Genomic DNA, 21,989 nt, shown 5'->3' on the forward strand with positions numbered 1-21,989 from the left:
CTTGGAAGTTAACATTTTCCTAAATCAAAAATGTATTTCCAAATAATATTTACCTCTCCTCACACTGTCCTGCCCTTCCTCCCCACTAAGAGCCAGTGTTAGAGACTGCAGATTGAGTTAGTCTAAAAAATATTGAGAAAACATTATCTGAATGAGATGCTTATATATGGTACCAGGATGGAGGGCGCATTGAGGTAGGTGGAGAGTGTCATGAGACAAATATCTCCAAGGGCAATTAAGTGGGGTATAAAAGACTAGAGAAAAGTAAGAAAAATCAGACCAGTGCTTAGATGAGCAAAGGAAGAAACCCTGGCAGTCAAGTAATAGCTGCAGTGTGAGCAGAAGAAGTATTATTGGAAAAACATTTTTGATTTAAGAAAATGTTAACTTCTGTTTTTTTCCTTGCCACCAAAATAGTGCTAGATTTTTATTATAAATGTAGAGACCTAAAATTAATATATTTCAGCAGTCCATTCTCTCTCTCTCTCTCTAAAATTAGTCTCATAATAAAGAACCTCTGTATTTTTATCTGTATCACTGGCATGATCAGGAGGCCAATAGCTCTTATTTTCCCCTTCTTTCAAAACCTTAAACATGTTGTCAGCTGTTTATCTTCCAAAGCCCAAGATGGTATCTGTCAAAAAAGCTTACCTTACCTATCTCTATCTAAACATAGTTTAAACAGTCCAACACTTTACCATACACCTTATTTTGTAGCCTGTCAAATTTTAACTCTTAGAGGAACATTGAATTGCATCCATTAGATACTAACCATTCTGTGTTTAATGTTTCAATGTTAGGCTTGCCTCAGATGAAATACACAGGTACAGAAGTATCTGACTGAAGTTATTCCATGATTCACTTTCTGTATTTTATATTCAGATTTGTTTAACAGGTGATATGATAGTGACAAAGTTGAATGACAAATGGTTGTGAAATATAATGATTTACAAACTACAGTACATTAAAGGTATCATTAGAATAATTAAAGACAATGATTAAACATTTATTTCAGTCTATGACTTGTTTTAGCATTATATCTTTTAAGTTATGGTACAGTAGAAATAGTAAAAATACTGTCTACAGATTAATATTTTTAAAGAAACAAAAATAATATTAAGATGTAATAACCAAGAAAATTTATTTAGATGAGAAAATGTTAGAAGCAAAGAAAGCATTCTGATTATGTATAGACCATATGTACACTAATAGTTTTGAAATATATATTTTTTACAAACTTTAGAGTAACTTGTTGTTACTAGCTCGAAAATAGCAGAAAAAAGAATCTGAAAAAAATAGTAAAAATTCAGTTATGCACAATTTAAAGTATGGATTCTGCATGATGATCGTTTTGAGAAAAATACATACTAAATCATGATTAAGGAACAGCCCTAAAGAGAAAGATAGTGAAAAATCTTAAAGTACCATAAAGAGGAAGAAATGAATCAGTTAGTAAAAAGGAATGAGTATAAGAATATTTTGTTTAATGACATAAACAAGTTGGATGTGCCCAAAACTTCTTTCGTGTCTAATTTTCATATTTGTTAATTTTATTTATTGTATTGTCACAAAACAAGCAACTCTTATACAACTCTTAATTGTTGGGTTTTTTCTGGTAACATTTTTTAAAGTACTTTATAAATTATGCTAATTATATCACAAGTCTTTTTTTTTATAGCTAATTTTCCTTTTAAGTTAGAAAAGTTGCTTAAAACAAGAGGGTTTTAAAATGGAGCAGATGAAAACAGTATTCTGTCTATCTTTATTTTTAAATAATACAGTTTCAGCTACATTCACCAATTTTAAGCTACAAATATATGGTGTAAAGTTACTGTAGATATTGTTACAACGAACTTGTTTGTTTATGAATTAAACTTACAATCTGAATAATATCACTGTCTAAAGATTGGCTAACTCAATCACTTATTATTAAAAAATCAATCTGTGTTCTTACAGGATCATCTTTAAGATAATGTAGGTCATTAGCATAAGGTCATTGTAAAGACAACAACTATACGTAATCAAGAATAATGTAGGCTTTTGTAACAGGATAAAATCATTTTTACTTGGAAAAACTAAGCACACTATTTATATCTTGCAAAAACCATTCAGACAATATTTTGAAGTGAGAGTATATACTTTTCAAATAAGTACCCTCTACTAGCAACATAAAAAATGTTTAAACTATTGTATTGCTTTATAAATCATTAATTGTAAATATTTAGTTTCCATTAAAGAAAATAATCAAAATCAAGTCTTAATTTAAAATAGATAATTTTTTTCCAGTCTATTCTTTGAAAATTTAAAAAGTCAGTCAGCGGAAGAATTTTTCTTAATGTTGCATTGCAAGTTGAGCATGGATAAAAAAAAATTAGCATTAGATTGACAATGTGAGGATTGTAGTTCATACTCAGGTTTTAAATATGAAGAGCTTCAGTTATATGATCATGATGTATATATACGATATAAACAGTTCAGTATTCAAAATAAACTACATCTCACACATCTGCCTTTGTAAGGTACATGCCATTAGTCTGGAGCTAATTCCCACCTAAAAATTGTGTTTAACATGAACTGTGTTGAAATCTTGCAACAATAGTCCTCCACCAATAGGAGGGCAACATAACCTCCTTGAGCAATAATTCCACTTAAGTGTTTGTGCTTGAAATAACTTCATTTTTTCCTCAGTATTGTCTTGAATGGATGTGTTTAAACTTATTAATTATGTGAGATTTGCAACAGCTTAAGGGACTTGAATTTCATTTTTCTGTTTTTCTATTTCTTTACTAAGTAACAAACATCCATTATTCCTTTCTGTTCCTTGGTTCTCAGTCTTTGTAATCTCATTTATTTCACAATTTAATTTTCATGCCTTAATTTCTTTCTTACAACCCTTCTCTGTTATCTCACATCTTTTCAACTTATTTCTGAGGCATTTCATTGCGCTCCTGAAGGGTGTTTTGGAGAGATTTTTTTCTTTTCTTTTTGCCACTTTAGCTCATACTATAGCTTCTGCTTTATCACTTTTTACTCAGTTCTTTTGCTGTTTGTTGTTCCCATCTTCCAGTCCACAACATCAAGGTCATCACTTTCTTGTCAGTAATTATGTTGTTGGGTTTGGCCTAGTGGGCACCTACCTGTCTTGCTTTACCAGCCTTTAGTCTTCATTTTTGGCCAACAGATGGGTTTTTAAAGTTCTCACCCATGATCTTTCTCTTCATTCTCTTTTCTTTCTTCTCTCTCTTCTTTCCTCCTCCCTCTGATCCCATTTATCTTCAGTGTCTCAAGGATGCAGTCTTGGATCTCTTGGCCAAGAGCACCATCTTGAGAGTATTGACCCTTACATTTTTTCTCCAATGGTCCTCTTTACTTGGTCTGTGGATGACCAAGGCTGACATGTTGGATGCTTTTTTTTTGCACATTCCGCTTGCCTTATTCTCTAGACATTTTCTACATTTCATCCATTGGAATCAAGTATTCCAGTTCTGTGCCCTTCCCTTTGGTATTGTGGCTGTTCATTATGTCTTTAATTCAGTCATGGGTTATTCGCCTCACATATTCACAGATTGGTTCCATTATTACATGGAAGATTGACTCATTCTCTCACATCTCCATTCTTTTGCAAGAAATCCTTAGTTGGGCTGGCTAGTCAAGCATTCCAAGTCTTTTCTCTTGCCTACTCAATATTTGGTACATTTGGGTGTGTTCTTCAACTCTCATTTTAGTCAGGTTCAGCCTTCACGTCTTTGCCTGTAAGCAATGGAATGTCTTGTCACCAAGATTTGTACTTGTCAGTTACACCCTTTCACTTTTGAGGACTCTGGTTTCACAAAAGCTACTCATTCCTTTATGCTAAGTACACATGTGCCTCCTTCAGTGGAATCTTTCTCGGGATTGGTCTCATCTTTTTCTATATGCCTATTTTCCTCTTTGTCTCCTCTCTCATATCCTCACCTTGATGTACAACACTCCTGGTGAAGTTCTGTTGGTGGCATCTCTTTAGCCTGCATAACCCTGGTTTCCTCTACTTCATTAGTTTGGGTCCAGGCTTCCTCTTCCTCTGCCCCATTCCCCCTCTCTCTTGGTACAACCTCACATGTCTCTTTTTTACCCAGGGATGTTGTCCCTTCATCTTCACATGTGGGAGTTGTCTGGTCCATCACCAGCAGGACTGGTCTCTCCAAATGTGCATCCCTCTTCTTATCCCATTTTCATCATCCTTCAACTTTGTCCATCTATCAGTGGAAGTGGCAAAATTTTTGACATTGATCCATCTGTCACTTTCACCAGGCTGTCCTGCTGTGGCCCTTTGCCCAATTTTTTACATAGTTGTTGACCATGGATTGTCTGTCTTCAGCATAGCTGGTTATCGTATGGTTTTGTCAACTACCTTTTGCTTTTCCTGTTACCACGAGGTATTTTCTTCATGTCATCTTCACTTTATTCTGCTCATTCCTTCTTTACCAGCCTTCTCAACCAAATTACATGCCTGACTGGGATCTTAATTTGGTTTTATACACTCTCACACATGCTTTGTTTGTTCTGTTGGCATCCTGTTCTTTATACCATTTTTATCTGAAGACAAACTCCCTTCCTCTCACCTGTGGTGCCATCATTTGAATATATATATACCATTGATGCTTCCTGCACTCTCTTTCATCATACTTATTTACTCTTCTCCCCAGAGTGGGCTTTTGTTCTCAACACTTTGGGGCTCAGAAAAGTAGTCGTTTTTTCTGTCATGTCTTGCTCCCTTTTACCTCTCACCTCTATGCTCAGATCCGAATCATTTTCTGTGTCTAGTTTGGGCTGTACAAGGTTTTTGATACAAACATATCTGTTTTAGGGTTACTGACATCATTTGTTTCTGCCTTGGGACCCTTCTTTATCCGGGGGACCTATTGCCTCCTCTTATTGAATGGGTCCACCAACTTCTCCAGTTGATATATTCTTTCCTGGATATTGATGCTCACAGGCTTCTTCATATTTTGTTGCATCAACTTCATCACCTGTCTCATTTTCACTGACTCTTGAACGAGATTGTTCTGGCTAACATCTGGACAGATCTGCAAACATTTGTTTCTCAGTATCTTCATCATTTCAACTCTCTCCATTTACTAGTCTTCAATCTACATACTGTTTTTGAGGAAATTATGTACATTTCTTTTTATCAACCTCCTCCCTCTTATAGAATCCTGCCAGGTTGCTGGTATTGCCTCCCAGGGTATGATTATTCCCAAAATTTGCATACAGCCAGGGGTAATGGAAAGCACTCAGCTCATCTGCCCTGGTTTTACCAGTGCCCATTGTCAAGATGGGGTGTTCCACAAGACCACTAGACATATCCTCATTTTATTAAACTTACTTAATTGCCCAATCCAAACTGTATGACTCTATGGACTACCATGGAAAAAATCCAGCACCAAGGAAGTGACCATCCATTTCTTTGGCATGAGATAGCCAGCTTTTCAAAATAGGGTTTTACAGTTACCTGTTGCACTGTCTCCAGTAAAAGACCTTACTGGCAGGTATATGATGCAGTTCCAGGCACTTCTCTGTATATCCACAATTTGAATTTCCCCTATTTTCTTCAAGTGGAGTATGGGAAACCTTTACCACTTACCAGTTCCTAACCACTGTAGTGGTTGACCTTGGAGAGTTCATGACTGATTGTGTTTGGTATATTATGGTGGGAAGTAGGGTGTTGTTGGCATTGTCTGTGTAGTGCAAGTCACCTCAAACAGCTAGTGTGCCCTCCTCCTGCAGCATGATGTTTTCATCAGCCCCATTTCTGTCTGTCCAGTTGAGTCGAGGTGAGACATGCAGTACGGTCTGATCACGCCCTAATCATAATACACTTCTTGGCTTGCTGTCCAGTTGTGTGTGGGTGTTTGTTTGTCATGCAAAAATTTCCATCCATCATTACAATATATGATGCCCTTTTGTCTTTCTACCTCCTTTTTTTGGGAGAAAGGTATACACTTGTCAAGAGGAGATGCTTAACAATGGTTGTCACACTCCAATGTCTTTCCCTTCAGGCATTAACATTTTCCTTACCTGAAAATATATTTCTGATAGATATTCACCTCCACATACCTTCCCACATCTAAGAATTATGTTATTTCAAGAGCAAGTTCTTAAAGGATGTTACTGTAAAAGGATGTAGTGTTGCCCTCCTATTGTTGGGGGATATTGTATAATGATATTATCATAACTAGTGCAGTTCACATTGAACTACATGATTTTTAGGTGTGAGTTAGCTCGAGGCTAGTGACAAGCAAATCTTACAGGTAGATGCATGAGGGATCAAGCTATTCAGTGTGTAGAGATGAGTATCTATGGGAAATACCTTTTCAGGTAAAGAGAATGTTAATTTTTGGGCAAAATGTTTCTTGGGAAATTAAAACCTATTAAAAAAATACTCAAAATGCAAGCTACATATTTAAACTTAAATATTTTTAAAAAGAGTTGCAAAAAATATTTTGTATTTTTTTGTCATATATTATGAGTCATAACGTGATTAGCAGTTAAAATAAAAACTTGCATGAAGCTTCACAAAAACTAATTCTAGCATGGAAATATTTAGATATTAAGTGGTTATATCATAGTAATTAGGAATATTGTCAAAAGTTGCACTGATCTTGATGGTGGAAAATATATAATCTTAAGAATTTGTTGTACAAGTTGTAGCAAACATAAATTTCATGGTTATAGTAGTACCTGTTATGCATTCTCAAATTATTTTAAATAATAACATAAGAATTAAATGTTTGTAAATGAAAAACCAGTATGTGATGTTTGTGCTCTTCATCAAGTAAGTTATTTTATGTTAAAATACAATATGTTTTAACTGAGAATAAATTTTTATTATCTGTAGGTACTTGAACAGCATGAAGTTGTGGTTTAGGCAAAAGGTGAGTTCATTGAATATGCAATATTGAGGACTTATGGAATGTTAAAGTGGTCAGAAGCAAGGTCATAAAACATGAATCAGACACCTAAGTTTCAGTATGTGTTGAACACTTTCAGCTGCTTTTACAATTGTACAAGTAATTTAAGAAATGTATCACAGATTGTAACTCACACTCTGGTCATTTCTAAGGAGTATTTTTGGCTTGTATCTCAGAAATACTGCATAATATATATATATATGTTTAACAAAGATATATATATATAAGTAATTTTTTCAGAAATTTGGATAAATACATAGAAATTCATTTTTTTCACTTGAGATGATTCAAACTATGAATTAATTAATAATCTTGAAAATAGAGCAGTTATCCTGTAATATTTATCTACATGGTATTGAATCTTGGCTAAACAGCAACCCACACTTACTTAAAACATCGTATTTTCTTTCATTTCTGTTTCCATCATAGGGTAGAATTCAAAGAAATACAAATGTGTATGTTTTAAGTATGTAATAACATGTTGAACACTTTTTTATGTACTTTCAGACCACCAAGGAAAGTTTTGATGCTGATGCTAGAAAACTTTTGGCCTCTGACACAAGTAATTTGAATTGTTATTTTTTAAAATTATTTTAGAGTTTGAGTAATGAATTATGAGCAAGTATTCTTGAAATGTGCAAAGAAAACTAAGTTCTTGAAAGTTGAAATCAAGCAATATAATTAAAAAATCCAACTTTTCAAATTCTTAGTACCTAATAAACTTCAATTAGACTATGAATAAACTGACAGAGCTTGCTTTTGCTACTACTACAATCCACGTGTGAACGAGTTATAGAATAGCCTCTAGGTCGTTTGTACTTGCTAATAATCTTTAGAAAGTTTCACTGATTAATTCATATGGAGACATTTGATGTAAGAGCCTAATACTGTGGTGCATGCCCCTCTTGGCCTTTTGATGGGAGACCCAAAAATTATGATGAAAGAAACAGAAGAGTTGGAGATAATGATAACCTAACAAAACTATCACTTTGCTCACAAAGCTATTTTGCTCATGTATTTACTCACTCCTTGCAAGCATTTTTTCATTTAAAAGAGTTATTAAAACAGGTAACGAAAATTTTGATTTTGCTGTTATCACTGGTGAAAATTATGTGAAGGGGTATGTGTGTGCAATGGAAACTTTGCTGAGTTAGGGGGACACTGCTGTAGGGTCAGTTGTGAGGACCAGCACTCCTTAAATTAAAAGACTCATATTGATGTTCTTCTTCTTGACTAGTTAGATGTTTCAAATGCAGACATGTGTATAGCCACTGAGCCATCATGAGCCTCCTAGAAAAAATATGTGGGCCTACCCTTGAATAGCGTTTGTAATGTTGCTGCCTCTATACATCAGAGATTGGATGGATGGTTAGTGTTTGCTTAAACATTCTATAGTGCTTGGTAGTTGGCTCTAGGGAAGTATCTTGGGTGTCTTGGTGAGCCTGGACGTAAGTTATAAGATCCTAATGCTGTAGAGTGGGAACCAACACTCTTTAAACCAAGTGATGTTGATTGGTATCTACCTTCCTGTCTAATCAGACAGTTCAGGTGTAGACAAGTAATAGAACAGAATAATGCTGTTTGGTAAGTTATATGAACTAGCAGTGTTATTAATCTTTGTCTATTTTCTTCACTCAATGCTGGATGGAATCTGTTCTATTTGTATGCTTGTATATGATGGTTGCCAGAGCTTGGATTTGAGAATAAGTTACCTGTTTAATAATCTTGTCAGTTCCTAGAGGTATTGTTTGAGACAGGGGATTTCTTGTTTCTTGAAGGAAATTTCTTGTTCTGCTTTATTTGGTTTTGATCTTTCAAGTCTTTCTTCATAGCCAATGTTGTAGTTATTGCGAATCAGAAGAAAATGCTATAAAAATACATGTAGAAACTAAATTATAGATTATCTGTCTGCTTTAATTTAAACCCTTCTCTTGTACATTTTACTTTATAAAACTTTTTTACGTTCTGCTGTCTTAGGTAAAGGATGATACTGTAGAAGGCATAAAAGTTCAACAGTGGCTCATGAAATCTCGTTCAGTGAGTCAGCATGATGTCTAGCGTATTTTTTCATACAGTTATCATATTTGTGATTTATTGCTTTCATATCTCAAATACTTGAAAGAGTAAAAAAACCTTTAAATAATAAAGAGAAGCAGTATAATAAACATATCTTAATACTAAATCCTCTACAATATTATTGCAAGTGTTTCCTTGAATGTATGACATCTTTCAAGTAGCGTGATGGTGGTCTCTGCAGATGTATGGAAGCTTATCTTCATTCACATTATAAGTAAAACAGTTATTCTTGAACAATAACTTAAAATAGTTTAGTTTTTATCCATTGTTAGTTTTAGCTGTACTGTTACTTTATGATATATATCTTGATGTATTCTTTTTTTTTTATTTCTAGTACATTTACACAATGAATTCTTGCTAGCCATGTTAAACAAATGTCAAAGCTTAGTGTCCACACATGGTAAGTTTTGTTTTAATAACTTATCACAAGCAATGGATTATGGTGATATTTATTACTAGCCATTATTTTTCAATCTCATTTAAACAGTATGTTGCCTTTTGATAATGCTATAATAATGACATAGATTATCTATTACTTTGTGATTAGGAGTGAAAACATTTTTTAATTGAATACTGATGGTGAACTACAATATTCGTAGCCTGTTTGTTTTAGGTAATACCTCTGTATAAAACCTCATCTTCTTAACTGTAGTTGTATACATTGAAGATATATCTAGAGCAGAACCAGCTATAAGTATTTTAACCTTTTTGCTAAGATCTTCAAGAAGTGCAAGAGGCTTTTTTTTTTTTGTATTTCCATGTGATTGTTTGTTGTATTTTTAAATGAGGCAGATATATTTACATTTTGAATTTGAAACTTCACACAAAACTTTTTTGCTTGCATAAGATCAGTATGTCTTATTCACATTTTTTAAATCTTGTATAAAAAACGAACTATAGAAAATATCATTCTGATACATTATCGTACCTATGAATAATAAGAATTAAACAGAATGTAATGGCGGTAACAGAAGTAATTTCTATGAGATGATTAGAGGAAAAAGGTACTTTTTAATATGTACATAGGTTGAGTATGTTATACTAAAACTATTTTGGAACATCACCACATCTTTACACTCCACATTGCCATGTTCAGTATGCTCTGTCTGACAACAGTGAATGTTGACAATAGCCTCGCAGTGTAGGTTCCATTGTAAAAGGTTCTGTTGTAAGGCTGTTATGTCAAAAGTACACAACTGCCCATACAGATGTACCTCCTCTCATGAATCCTGTTTGTGATGATGAAGATTTTGACAGTATATTCCCACCACCTACCTTTGCCAACTCTTCTACTAATGCTGTCTTAGATCTTTTTAGACCTTTTTCGTCTTTTCTGGAAATTTTTGATCAGGTTTGTTGCCTCCTCTCTCTCTCTCCTGTTTTGTATGATTCCTTCTTCTCATTGGGCTGAACTCTCTTTCTTGGACTTTCAGACTCTGGAGTCTCTTTTTCAGGCTTGGGGTTCATATCCTCTGTCTTCTGGTCGACTTTCTCGTGCCCAATTTTTATGCCTTCATCTTACTGTCTTGCCCTCACTACCCTGTTGTGTTGTATTTCCTCCATTCAACTTCTTTCCAAAGCACTCCTTTCCTCCTCCCTTGATTTATTTTCCTGTTCATTTCCTTTCTTGAAGGGATCCTGTATCTTGCAGCATCTCTCAGAGACAGTGTCAGACCTGTTAACTAAGGATGCTATTGAACAGGTTTCTCATCCTCTTGCAGGAACTTATTCCCATCTATTTGTAATTTCCAAGAACACTGGGGACCAGGGTCTCATCATAGATCTTTCATGTCTCAATCAGTTTTTGACTTTCCTTGGTTTACCATGGAGAGTTTTCTCACCCTTTGGTGGTGGTCTCCTGCTTAGGGGCTTTGGATGACCAAGGTCGATATCTTTGTGTATCATCATATTCCCATCTCCCCAGCATCGAGACTTTCAAAATTGGGCTTGTCAGTTCCACACTCTCCACTTTGGCCTGGCATCAGCCCCATACGTCTTTTGTCTCATAATTGCGGGCCTTCACTTGTCACATTCAAAGCTTGGAATTGCAATTTCACAATTATATAGATGACTGACTTTTAACTCTATCCCAACAGGCCTCCTACTACCATAATCATCTTCTTTGGGTGGTGGTTTTTCTTGGTTAGTTAGTCAAGCTGGAAAAGTCTCCCCTCACATCCACTCATTATCTGGTTGACTTGAGTGTGTTTGTTCTTTAATTTCCATGTTAGCAGGCCTCAGCTTTTTTCTGCTTCATTTGCAGGTCATGGAGAGTTTGGTTTACACACACTTCTATTTTCTCCTTCTCTTTCTGCATGGGATGTTCTCTCTTTTTTTGGGGACTTGGGTTTCCATGGAATATCTTATTCCCTTGGGATGTGCTCACATGCCCCTTTTTCAGTGGACTTTGCATGATCAATGGAACCTCTCTTGGGATCCCTAGTCCTCCCTCATTCATCTTCCTCCTTTCATACACGATTTCACCTGGTGATTCAACAGAACCAATACCATAGAGAGTGTTTTTCTTTTTCTCTCTTCTGGATTTTCATTTTTTTTACAGATGCTTCCCTGACAGGGTATGTGCTTGTCTCGACTCCTACAAGATTCCAAGTCAATGGAATCTGGAGAAATTGACCCTTCATAGTAGTTCTTCTGACTCTGGATTATTTCCTTCCAGTGGTAAGAGGCCATTTGGTAATGATTCATACAGGCAACTCCACTGTGGTACCCTGATCAATTGCCTGGGGGCACTTGGTCTTATTTTTCTGTTTCTGAACCCTTGACATCCTCTTCTGGATCCTTTCACTACATGTCTGCTTTGTGGCCTGTAATGTTCTTGATGCCCTGAATTTTGTCACTAATAATCTCTCAAGGCCAGATAAGATTCTTCCCATGTAATGGTCCCACAGTCCTTTTGTTTTTCAGTGGCTGTTCTCCCCCCCATCACATTTATGCCTTTATCACTTATGGCAACACCAAACTGCCCCTCTTCTGGTCTACTGTTTCACACCCATCAGCTCTAGCTCATATGGATCCTGATCACCTCCTGTGTCCTGCCCATATGGTCTGTTGTTATTTGCCCTGCTCTTCTTTATTTCGTGGTTCCCAATCCCTTCGCTTCATTCTTTGGAATCCTTGGTTTAATCATGATCTTTCTCCCCTTAGCCTCATTGGATGGCTCTATCAGCTCATCCGTTTGGCATATTCTTCATTGGATGAGGATGTATATCAGTGTTTCCAGGTGTCGTCACATCAAATTTGTCACCTTACTCACTCTTTTAACTGCTCACTTCCATCATCTGTTGAAAGAGATTGTTTAGACTGGCATGTAGACAACACCTCCCACCTTTTTTGCACACTATCTTAATCATTTGGCTGTTTTTCCTTCATCAAACTATAGACTGCCTCCATTCATTATTCTCAACACCTCGTACTGTCTCTGACTGCGTAACATTTTGTTTTATTCTCATACCTTACAGGATCTTACTCAGTGGCAAGTGTTGTCTGCCAGGTTATACTTAAACAAAGTCCTCACAGTGTAAGGCTGTCCTGGCCTGATATATTGCTCAGTTATGAGCTAGGGTATTCCACAAGATCACTCGTGGTGCTCAATGTCTTAAGCAAGACCTGATCTAGACCAAGCCCACTCATAGGCTTTCAGGAGTAAAGCAAGCAGAGGATTCCTGCTCATCCTCTATACCTGCTCAATGTCTTAAGCAGGGTCTGGTATAGACCAAGCCCACTCATGGGCTTTCGGGAGTAAAGAAGGCTGGGGATTCTTCCTCATCCTCCATACCTAGTTTAACACCTACTGCCAGCCTGCTTCTCAAAATAGGGTTTTTGTGGTCACCTGTTGCATTGTCTTACAGTGGTGTGCTCCTCCAGCTTCTTCAATGTGCTTTCACCTCTCATCTTCTCCTAGTTGAGCATAGGAGTCTTTGCTACTTACCAGTTACTAGCCACTGGGGTGTTGGACTATAGAAGCTGCCTCCTTAGTTTGACTGATTCTGCTCAGTAGAGAATAGGATGGTGGTGTTCTGTCTGTGTAGTACAGTTCACCCCTCTGACTGGCTTCCCTCATCCTACAGCAACCCAGATGTTGGGTTCCATGATGGTCTGGTGTTGGATTGGCACAGGAACAGCAAACATAAGTCCTCACTTAGTTGCAGTTTGGATGTTACATTCCCATTTTGTCTCACTGCACTTGAAGTGAAATACTCCTCCTACCATGGCTCAGAAGCTGCATTCATGGTGCTGCCTGGTTTTGAATTGGAGTTGACCCACCATGTATGATCTAATATGCCCTAGCCATACAACATATGTGGCATTTCCAAAAGCCTGTTGTAGGTGTTGAATTGCATTTGTATCTTCTGCCTGTAATTATGAAACTCTCTTTCCATACTGCCCAGGCAACGAGTGCAGACAAGGTACAGTTTCTCACATGTGTGCTACTATACTTATCTAAAGTATAGGATGTTGCACTCCATTGGTCCCCTTCTGGCACTTTCTGAAGAGGCCTCATCTAAGTAAAATTTTGCACCTGTCCCTACACCACTTCACTGTGTGATTCTAGTTATATGTGAGAGGAGGTTACGTATCATATCAGAAGTTAACAATTTCCAATACTGAAAATGTATTTCTGATAGATACTTATTCACTTCTAGGGCATATTATTTTATTGCCTAATCTTGAAGTGATGATTGAACAATCAGTATAGAGCTTGGAGGCTACATTGCACTCCTGTTAGTGGAAGGGTGTTGCATGCAACAATATCATGTGGAAACGTGAGTTTAAATGGGAGCCTCAAGGCTAGTTGTAAGCTGAAAAAAGTTCACATATAAAGAGCAGCATTGAATCAGGAAAGATAAATCCATTTTCACTGTTATAAAATGTTAACTTCTGGATGGTTCATATACCTATCTTTTTCAATGCCATTATGCAAAAGGGATATCTCCATCTTGAATCTCTCAATCCCCAATTTGAACACATCTTTATGATCTGAGTGTATGAATGTTTTGTGTTGGAAAGGGCTGTTACATACCTTTCCTAAAAGTGATCAGTTTTTGTTAGCATCTCACTACCTATAGCAAGCATTATTAAAATGGAGCTCTGATATATTCTGTTCCACTGTGACTATATTGGTTGTGGTTATCTTGTGTTACTTGCCTTATTTTCACATTTAAAATCATTTTGGTATATTGTACTTAACCCTGTAAAAGGATTTTGCACACACACACATTATGCAAGTAAGCAGTTTTTGTTTCCTGATTACAGAAAACGTTTGTGGTGGAACAGTTAAAATAATTTCAATATAACATACCCAATCCTCTGTGCAAGGTTAGAATTGGATAACAGGCCCTTGCATATTTTCCAGTTTAGTATTTAATTGGTGAGACTAGTATTAAGACTGTTAGGATTACAACTAGTTAATTGAAATGACATTTACTCTTTTAAAGTATTCAAGTGAAAAATATTTAACTTATACACAGTTTTTATTTGTTTACAAGTCATTTAGCAACGTGATACTATTGTGTATTACATTTTTTATCGCAACTAGACCTATTTGTTGTTTTTAAGAATGTTTAGCTTCCAATTCATTATGAAGTATTATTATTGATTATTACATCATGAAACGATGTGAGCTTTTTTTTCAGTCAAAGATTCATCTGGAAATGCTCAGGTCCAAAACAAAGATAAACAAAAGAAAGGAAAGCTAAAGAAAAAAATTCGACCAGTCAGGGCAACATTTGAGGTGAGACAAAAAAAATTTCATTGTTATGTTTTCTTGGTTTTCTTCAATTAAGCTCATCTTAAGAACTGTGATTGCCATGTACCAAATGTGGTAAATCACTTGGACACAAGTATGTGTGCAGACAATATTTTAAGGTTCCCACATCCCAGTGGTCATTAGAGCCTAAGGTCTTTTTTTTTATGGGTTGAATTTGCTCTCAGAATTGGTCTCAGCTTCCTCTGTGTGCCTTTTTTTCAGATTCTACAACTCATAATGTAAAGTATGGTGGCCTTGTGGCTGCCCAATTAGATATGATTGCTTTTTATTTACCTTAAATCATACCTCAAAATGTGCTTGAAACATATAAAAAATTCCACTCCAATAAGTTAAAGTATCCTCCTCCACATATTTATAATGTTATGCAACCTTTCTGTAAACTTTGACACTAGACTGACACTTAATATGGCTGGTTTTCTTTTAATATTACATACCATGAAAGGCCTGAATAGACATGAAGCTCAGAATAACTTAATTCTCAAGTAAGTAGTAGAAACTAAAGCATCAAAATTAAGATTTTAAAGCATGTGTAAGAAAATATGTTTGCTACAACTGGAAACTGAATGATAAGAGTAGTTGACATATTATATTATGCATCAAACCCTTTCATAACAGGTACCCCTTTACACCCTTTTCTGTGCAAGTCACAATTTAATTAAACACCTTTACTATCAATGTATGTGAGTGAAATTAACATTATAATGTATGTTATGATTTGGAGTTTTATGTTTTCTAAGTTTAAGTTCTTTATTTCAAAAGAAACCTTTAAAAACTACTTAAAACTTCAGATGTACTGTCATGTGACCAACGAGCTAGGAAAGTTCTCTACTTCTCCACTGTGTATCTTCAATAATACAATGGCAATTGAGTAGATGTACATAAATACTATAAAATGCTTACATAACCTTTTGACTCTTATATTTCAAAGGTTCTCTAAATGAATGCAATTTAAACAAGTAATACATTTTTTCAACCCATGACAATTGCTATGCCCACTTTCAACAGATTTGTTTGAGCTGTATAGCCTACATGTAGATGTGACATAAACATGTGTATAGGTATTAGAAAGAACTCATTTTACACTATAATCTAACAATGGTTATTTTGAAATTGGTGTGCAGTTGTTATCACAGAGTACATGTAACTGACTGTAGTATTGTTGGCAGCTTGATTGACTATAGATAGATAGCACTTATGGTTAAATTGTATTTAGGTCATTCTTATACATTTTAGTTAATTAGGTATAAATTTTATTTTAAATTGCACAGTTGAAAGGTTTAAACATTTTTTAAATATACATCATCCTTTGCATCAGTTTTCAAGGCTCAGGATTTTGCTGAAGGGTTGTGCATGTCTGTTAGAGACACTGTAATATGCCTCGAGACTTGTGTTGAGATGAATAATAAGTGGTAAAGGGTAAGAAAGTAAACATTAAATATTAACTATATGTGAAAAGGAAAAGACCCAAAAACTTATTTGTTAGGCAAATAAAAGCTTATCACAAATTAAAAATGCTATTCTTTTAAATTGCAATAAAACTGCCTCTTTAGAAATAAACAGTTATGACAACAAATTCTTTTTATTATGTCTAAAGAATGACATAATCCAAATTTCTGGATTTGCTATCATCCAATGGTAAGATTTGTATGCAACTTCACTGGACAAAGTTAAAAAATATAAACAACTTATTAACCCTTCAAGCACGGGTGGACATGTTCACCATCCGCTTGACTAGGGAAGGACATTTATTCAACAAATTACTTGCACCCAAACTGTTAAAATAGCTCAACTGCAAAGTGATTTTTGGTCTAACTAAACAAATACTTTTCTTCATCTTATAATTTTCATATTTTATTTGCATAACCTTTAGAACTTCCTAAGTGAATATCAAGTACATACCTTTAGTTTTTTGGTAGAATATCTTTAAAGATGTTGTTTCGGTCATAATCATAAATTTTAAATCTGATTGAATAATACAAATAAACTTTGTGAGTAAATCACAGAAGGTACTCATCCAGTTTGGTATGACTTTTTTCTTTAATAAAAAAAAGCAGCAGAAATTGTAAATATTTTCAATAATAGGCAAGACACAATAAGTTTATATAATATTATAATCATGAAATAAAGTACTTACTCGGACAGCTAGCATCATCATTTTCACAGCACCATCTTCAACTCCATCCAGCCCAATATCCCACGCAGTTACAAACATTCGGCCATGAACCATGGACACCTCTGGAAGTGTGTAGTCTCGAGAACAAAAGGATAATCGACTGTCATCTTGTGGGTCTTTTGCAACAGCTTGTGGTGTGTAGTTTACCGAGTTGGCTGGCTGAAGCCGATGCTGGAATAGATGAAAATTAAAATCCTATAGATGTAATTTATTTCATTTTAATAACTATCAAGCTGTTGAAAGAAAGGAAGAAGTGGTCCCCATTATATCAATTCATCATATGTTTTCTTTTTTGCATAAGTAAGAATATGTAGTTTTCTATGAGCATATCAAATATCTTGTTACAAAATTGTCATTATTTAGATTTTATTTGAGGACTAGTAAACATGACTTATGAGTCTGTAAATATTAGGAATAATATGTGGTCTGTTTTTAACCTACACTTTTCAGCAACAACTGAAAGGGATACTACTGTGTGTGTTTAGAAGAAGGTCAACCTACAGATTAAGAGAAGGACGGTTTCGCTATGCCATGGGTGTGGCAGCAATTAATCCATATTTAAGGAATTCCTACAGAACATTGGATAGTGGAAGTAACAGGTAAGGTCGAAAGTTCATTTGAAGCTATAAGGGCCTTGCAGTGTGTGTAAATTTACATAAACATTTAAAAATTACTTTATTATTACAATTTTAAGAACTTTCACTTCATGTTGAATGGTTAATGTGAATTTTATGCTACCACATTTATACTGGAGATTTCATTAACAAGTATTTTAAATATTTACATTTGTTTGTTTATCTTTAGTCTTGACAAAATTTATTATTGCTATATTTAAGACAAAAGATTGTTAGTATTTAAACTTTTTTCAAGTTACATTTATAGAGGAATTATTATTTGATATTTTCAAATGGTTAACATTTGTTGTGTATTTCCTTGGTTTAAGCTATGCCACATGTGTTTCCAATAATGGGGACCACCTTCCCAGTATAAAGCCTACTTTTGATTGTGCAGAAGTAGAAGCAGTCCTGGAGACAGCATGTGGTTCTTTCCATCCACCACTTTTACCACCTGTTTGTCCTCTTGACCTGTTGGAAGCATTGCAGGTACATAGTCTTTGTGTAGCCATGCTTAGATCATAATACATTAGCAAGGTAGGGAATGAAAATGAAGTTAACTGCAAATATTTTTTTTCCACATTCTTCTTAATTTGTCCATTGCAGCTTACAATAGGTGTATCTCCCACATGTTGCTGCTCTAGAATAAATCAAAATGAAATTAACTACTTGGATTTCTATAGCCGCTATAAGGAAATTCAACTGGTTTGCTGAAAATACAGAATTGATCTGAATTAAGTGTTAAGATTTATAGTTACATTTTTAATCATCTGATTATCATTGTATCCCAGCTTTTATTATTCAGATTGCTAAGAGTTTATTTATTATTTTAAAATTAATAAGGTTTCTGAAATTAAAGTATATGTAAGACATATTCAAAACAGCCAAAGAATTAATTCCAAACTTTGTTATGTGTTAGTCTAAAGAAATGAGCCTATAATAATTACATCCATATTTTATATCAAACATATAATATGGTGCAAGCAAAGTTGGATGTTTTTGACTTTTCATCTGCAATAATTTTCTTTTAGGAGACATTTTAAAAGAAAAAAATATTATTCAACTAACTCCAAGATTATATATTTTTCTAGTTCTGACATTTTGCCTGTAATGTCTTTTAAGGAAGTTTTTTAACCTAATTAAACAATTTTAAGAGTTCAGAAAAGTTTCATCAGTTTGAGCTTGGTTACTTTTGAAAAGCTGCTTCCTTGAAAAAACCTTTTGTGTAACATTATAGAAATATTATCCCAGAGTGATGTTAGGAAAAATGTAATTACAAAAGACCCTATAGCCCAAGCATATTTGAAAGATGGACCTTTCTTAATCAGGAACAAACTGATGAAGAAAGGTTCACCTTTCAAAAGTGCCTCGGTTATAAGGTTTTGACTAATTTTTTCTAGTTAACATTACGTAGATTTAAACAACTTATAGAGGAATTATTATTTTATATTTTTAAATGGTTAACATTTGTTGTGTATTTCCTTGGTTTAAGCTATGCCACATTACATTAGTTTGTCATTACAGGTTCATAAAAGCTGTATCAATTCCCATTCAGTATATTCAGTAAATCTGGAGAGATTAATAGCCAAAATCTGGCATCCAACCCAAGAGGTGTTAGACCAGGAGAATCTAGTCAAGCAGGAAGAAACAATGAAAAAATACCTTGCCATTAATTAAGCGCAAACATTTTTTTTTACTTTAAAAAAAGGAGGGGTTTTAAGAGTGTATTTATTTTGAATGCAAGTGTGAAAGAAGTAAGAAAAATAACTGCATGATTCTCAAATTGGATTTTGTAGGAAACACTTTTATTGTAAAATAAGATTGTATATCAGGAATATTTTTTTAAAAATAGTTAAAACTATGTAATTTCTGTTTTCCTGTTCAGGTGGTTCTCATGGATGTACATTTTTATTATAAAAATGTAAGATAAAACAAAATTAAATATTTTTTAAACAATAGCTCTTGTTTAATGAAAGTACAATTTTAAGCTTGGATTAAAAGTTTTACAATGGTAAAATTAAATGTTTATGATCATGTTTTCTGATGTAAACAGGTATTCCTTATTAATAAGAGAACTTAAAATAATCCTGACATTGTGCATTCTTAAATGGTAAACCTAAAAATCAGGAAAGGTAATATTGGATTTGTTGTTTCTACATACATTAAAAGATGACACTAAGTTGTCAAGTGATACAACAAGTTATCTTGAAATAGACCCAAAGGAACTATTCAATTTATGTACACAACTGTGTAGAATGTAATTTTGTTTTTGCTTTTCCTCTTCCTATTTTATCCTATGATTTTAATAATTAACACTTAACATACTTCCCTCACTAGTGATAAAATAAGTGATCATTTAGTTCAGATTGAATAGCATTCACCTTATCCTTCAAGTTAGCCTACCAAAATATGAAATCCAGAGCTCTTGTGGTTAAAGGAACTCTATGTTACAAATAATTGACTGCAAAGTGTAAAGGATTGTATCATCCTAAAAGAGGGACCAATGTATAACACTTGCTTTATATATATATTCCTCTGTATATCATTCATTAGCTTGTTTTGAGTTACAAATTACATTTTTGTATATAAACAATCCTATTAACTGCCATGTTTCTTTTTTGAATGGAAATTATATTTTATTAATTCCATAAAGAATTGATTAAGAACTCTAAACTTATCTCGATATAAATTAGATATTTCTTTTAATGTCTTTAGAAATAAAATAAATTAAAAACAATTTATTATTACCCCGATTGATAAGGCTGGTTGTAATTTTGGATTTGTGTGTAAAAAAATTATATGCACAAATTTTACTTAATGAAATTAATATTACAAGTATTTTTACTAAAATTACTTTAAAGAAAAATAATGTTATTACAAATTTGAAAAAGGCTATTAAAAATGGAATATCCATAGAGATTATTCTTGTATGAATTGACTATTTTAATATGCAATTCCAAAATTGCATAAAAATATTACGAAATTCAGATTTGTTAATAATTCTTTAAATACAGTTATTAAATCTGTCTCAATAGTACTTAACAATATTCTAGATATCTTGTTTAAAAAGATAAAAACACAGTCTTCAAATAACCAGAATGATTATTTTTGGATTATCTCTTTCAGCACAGGTTTGGTCCCTGGGACCGACCTCGTAACCATTTTGTGCTTGTTATACTTTCCATGCTATAACTTTTAAATTAGTAAGCGAATGTTAATGAAATTTGGTACATTATCAGTAAACATTAAAATGCTTTCATGTGCAAAATATCATTTTTTTATTTATTAAGTCTTAAGGTTCGTAAAGCAATGTTTTTCTCATGCCTTTTTTCTTTTCGCATGTTTTAAGATTAAAAATAAATTGATGCATCAATAAATTTTCAAATTTCGTATGCACAATATTTATAATGTCCAGATAGTTATAAAATGTTTCTTAAGAAAAAACTTTATATTTTATCTGCTATTTTCAGTAAAGAATCTCTGTATATGTTTGGTAGATTTGACCGATCTCATACCCACCATAAAAAATTAGGAAATAAATATAAATTATGCCTTTTTCATTCTAGAGTGAACACAAATTATAACATGAAAATATAAATGTTTAGACTAAATAGCTTAAATCTCATAACATTATACATTTATATATATTTATTATATTGACCTTTTGGCCATGCCTGGCTAACAATACAGAAGTTAAAAATGATGCAGCACACATGCACTCATGTTACCATATCCAATAACATAAACTGATCTTTAACCTGTACAAAGTAACTTGTCTTGGTTGTGTTTTTGTAGACTAGTATTTTGTAAAATAAAGTCACATTTCAATTATTATACATTACATATGTATATAGATTATTGCTATTTTCAAATAAGTTCTTAAACTTATTTTTCTTAAAATGTAGAATAGTAAATAAAGAAGTAAAGAAAACAATTATCTCTTCTAGTTATGACCTTTAAAAATTTTGCACGTGGAGGATATGAAACAAATAATTTTTTTAGGTTTTATGTATACTTTTGAATAACTAAAAAAATCATAAATTATTACATCAATACCATAGAATTCAACTATAATTTATCAAGCTAAGTAACTAAGATTTATTTTAGTATAAAAAAATATATGAAATTTCGAGCAGACTAAAGACACACCCTACCTCCATGAAATATTATTTCAAAAGAAAATGGCCTTCAAGCCAGTTAAAATGGCTGAGAAAACCACTAGGGGACATTCTGAGCTTTTCATTGGTCATTCATGTCATATATAGAAGTAAGTGTATTTATAAGGGAACGTTTCGACCAATGGAAAGAGGTGGGCAGGGTGCCACTGTGTTTGATATATTACATGAGCAATATCTTAGCAAATAGAAAAGATAAAACCTTCTTACTTT

General features: G+C 33.8%; 2 protein-coding genes across 2 annotated transcripts in view; both read left to right on the forward strand.

Moving 5' to 3' along the window:
* Positions 1 to 17,178, forward strand: part of LOC106457184 (transcriptional adapter 1-like) — a 29,119-nt gene extending 11,941 nt beyond the window's left edge. The window contains exons 2-6 of the mRNA XM_013916577.2: positions 6,878 to 6,914; positions 7,458 to 7,512; positions 9,361 to 9,426; positions 14,681 to 14,778; positions 16,957 to 17,178. Of these exons, the coding sequence (XP_013772031.1) occupies positions 6,878 to 6,914; positions 7,458 to 7,512; positions 9,361 to 9,426; positions 14,681 to 14,778; positions 16,957 to 17,178 (478 nt within the window). The remainder of the gene's footprint in view (positions 1 to 6,877; positions 6,915 to 7,457; positions 7,513 to 9,360; positions 9,427 to 14,680; positions 14,779 to 16,956) is intronic.
* Positions 17,179 to 17,439: 261 nt separating this feature from the next.
* LOC106457188 (transcriptional adapter 1-like) lies at positions 17,440 to 20,428 on the forward strand. Its single transcript, XM_013916582.2, has 3 exons — positions 17,440 to 17,586; positions 17,931 to 18,090; positions 19,126 to 20,428. Exons 1-3 carry the CDS (start codon positions 17,519 to 17,521, stop codon positions 19,276 to 19,278), a joined length of 381 nt encoding a protein of 126 aa, XP_013772036.1. The 5' UTR covers positions 17,440 to 17,518; the 3' UTR covers positions 19,279 to 20,428.
* Positions 20,429 to 21,989: the final 1,561 nt, after the last annotated feature.

This window comes from Limulus polyphemus, unplaced genomic scaffold (genome assembly GCF_000517525.1).
Source record: "Limulus polyphemus unplaced genomic scaffold, Limulus_polyphemus-2.1.2 Scaffold301, whole genome shotgun sequence".
NCBI classification, from domain to species: Eukaryota; Metazoa; Arthropoda; class Merostomata; order Xiphosura; family Limulidae; genus Limulus; species Limulus polyphemus.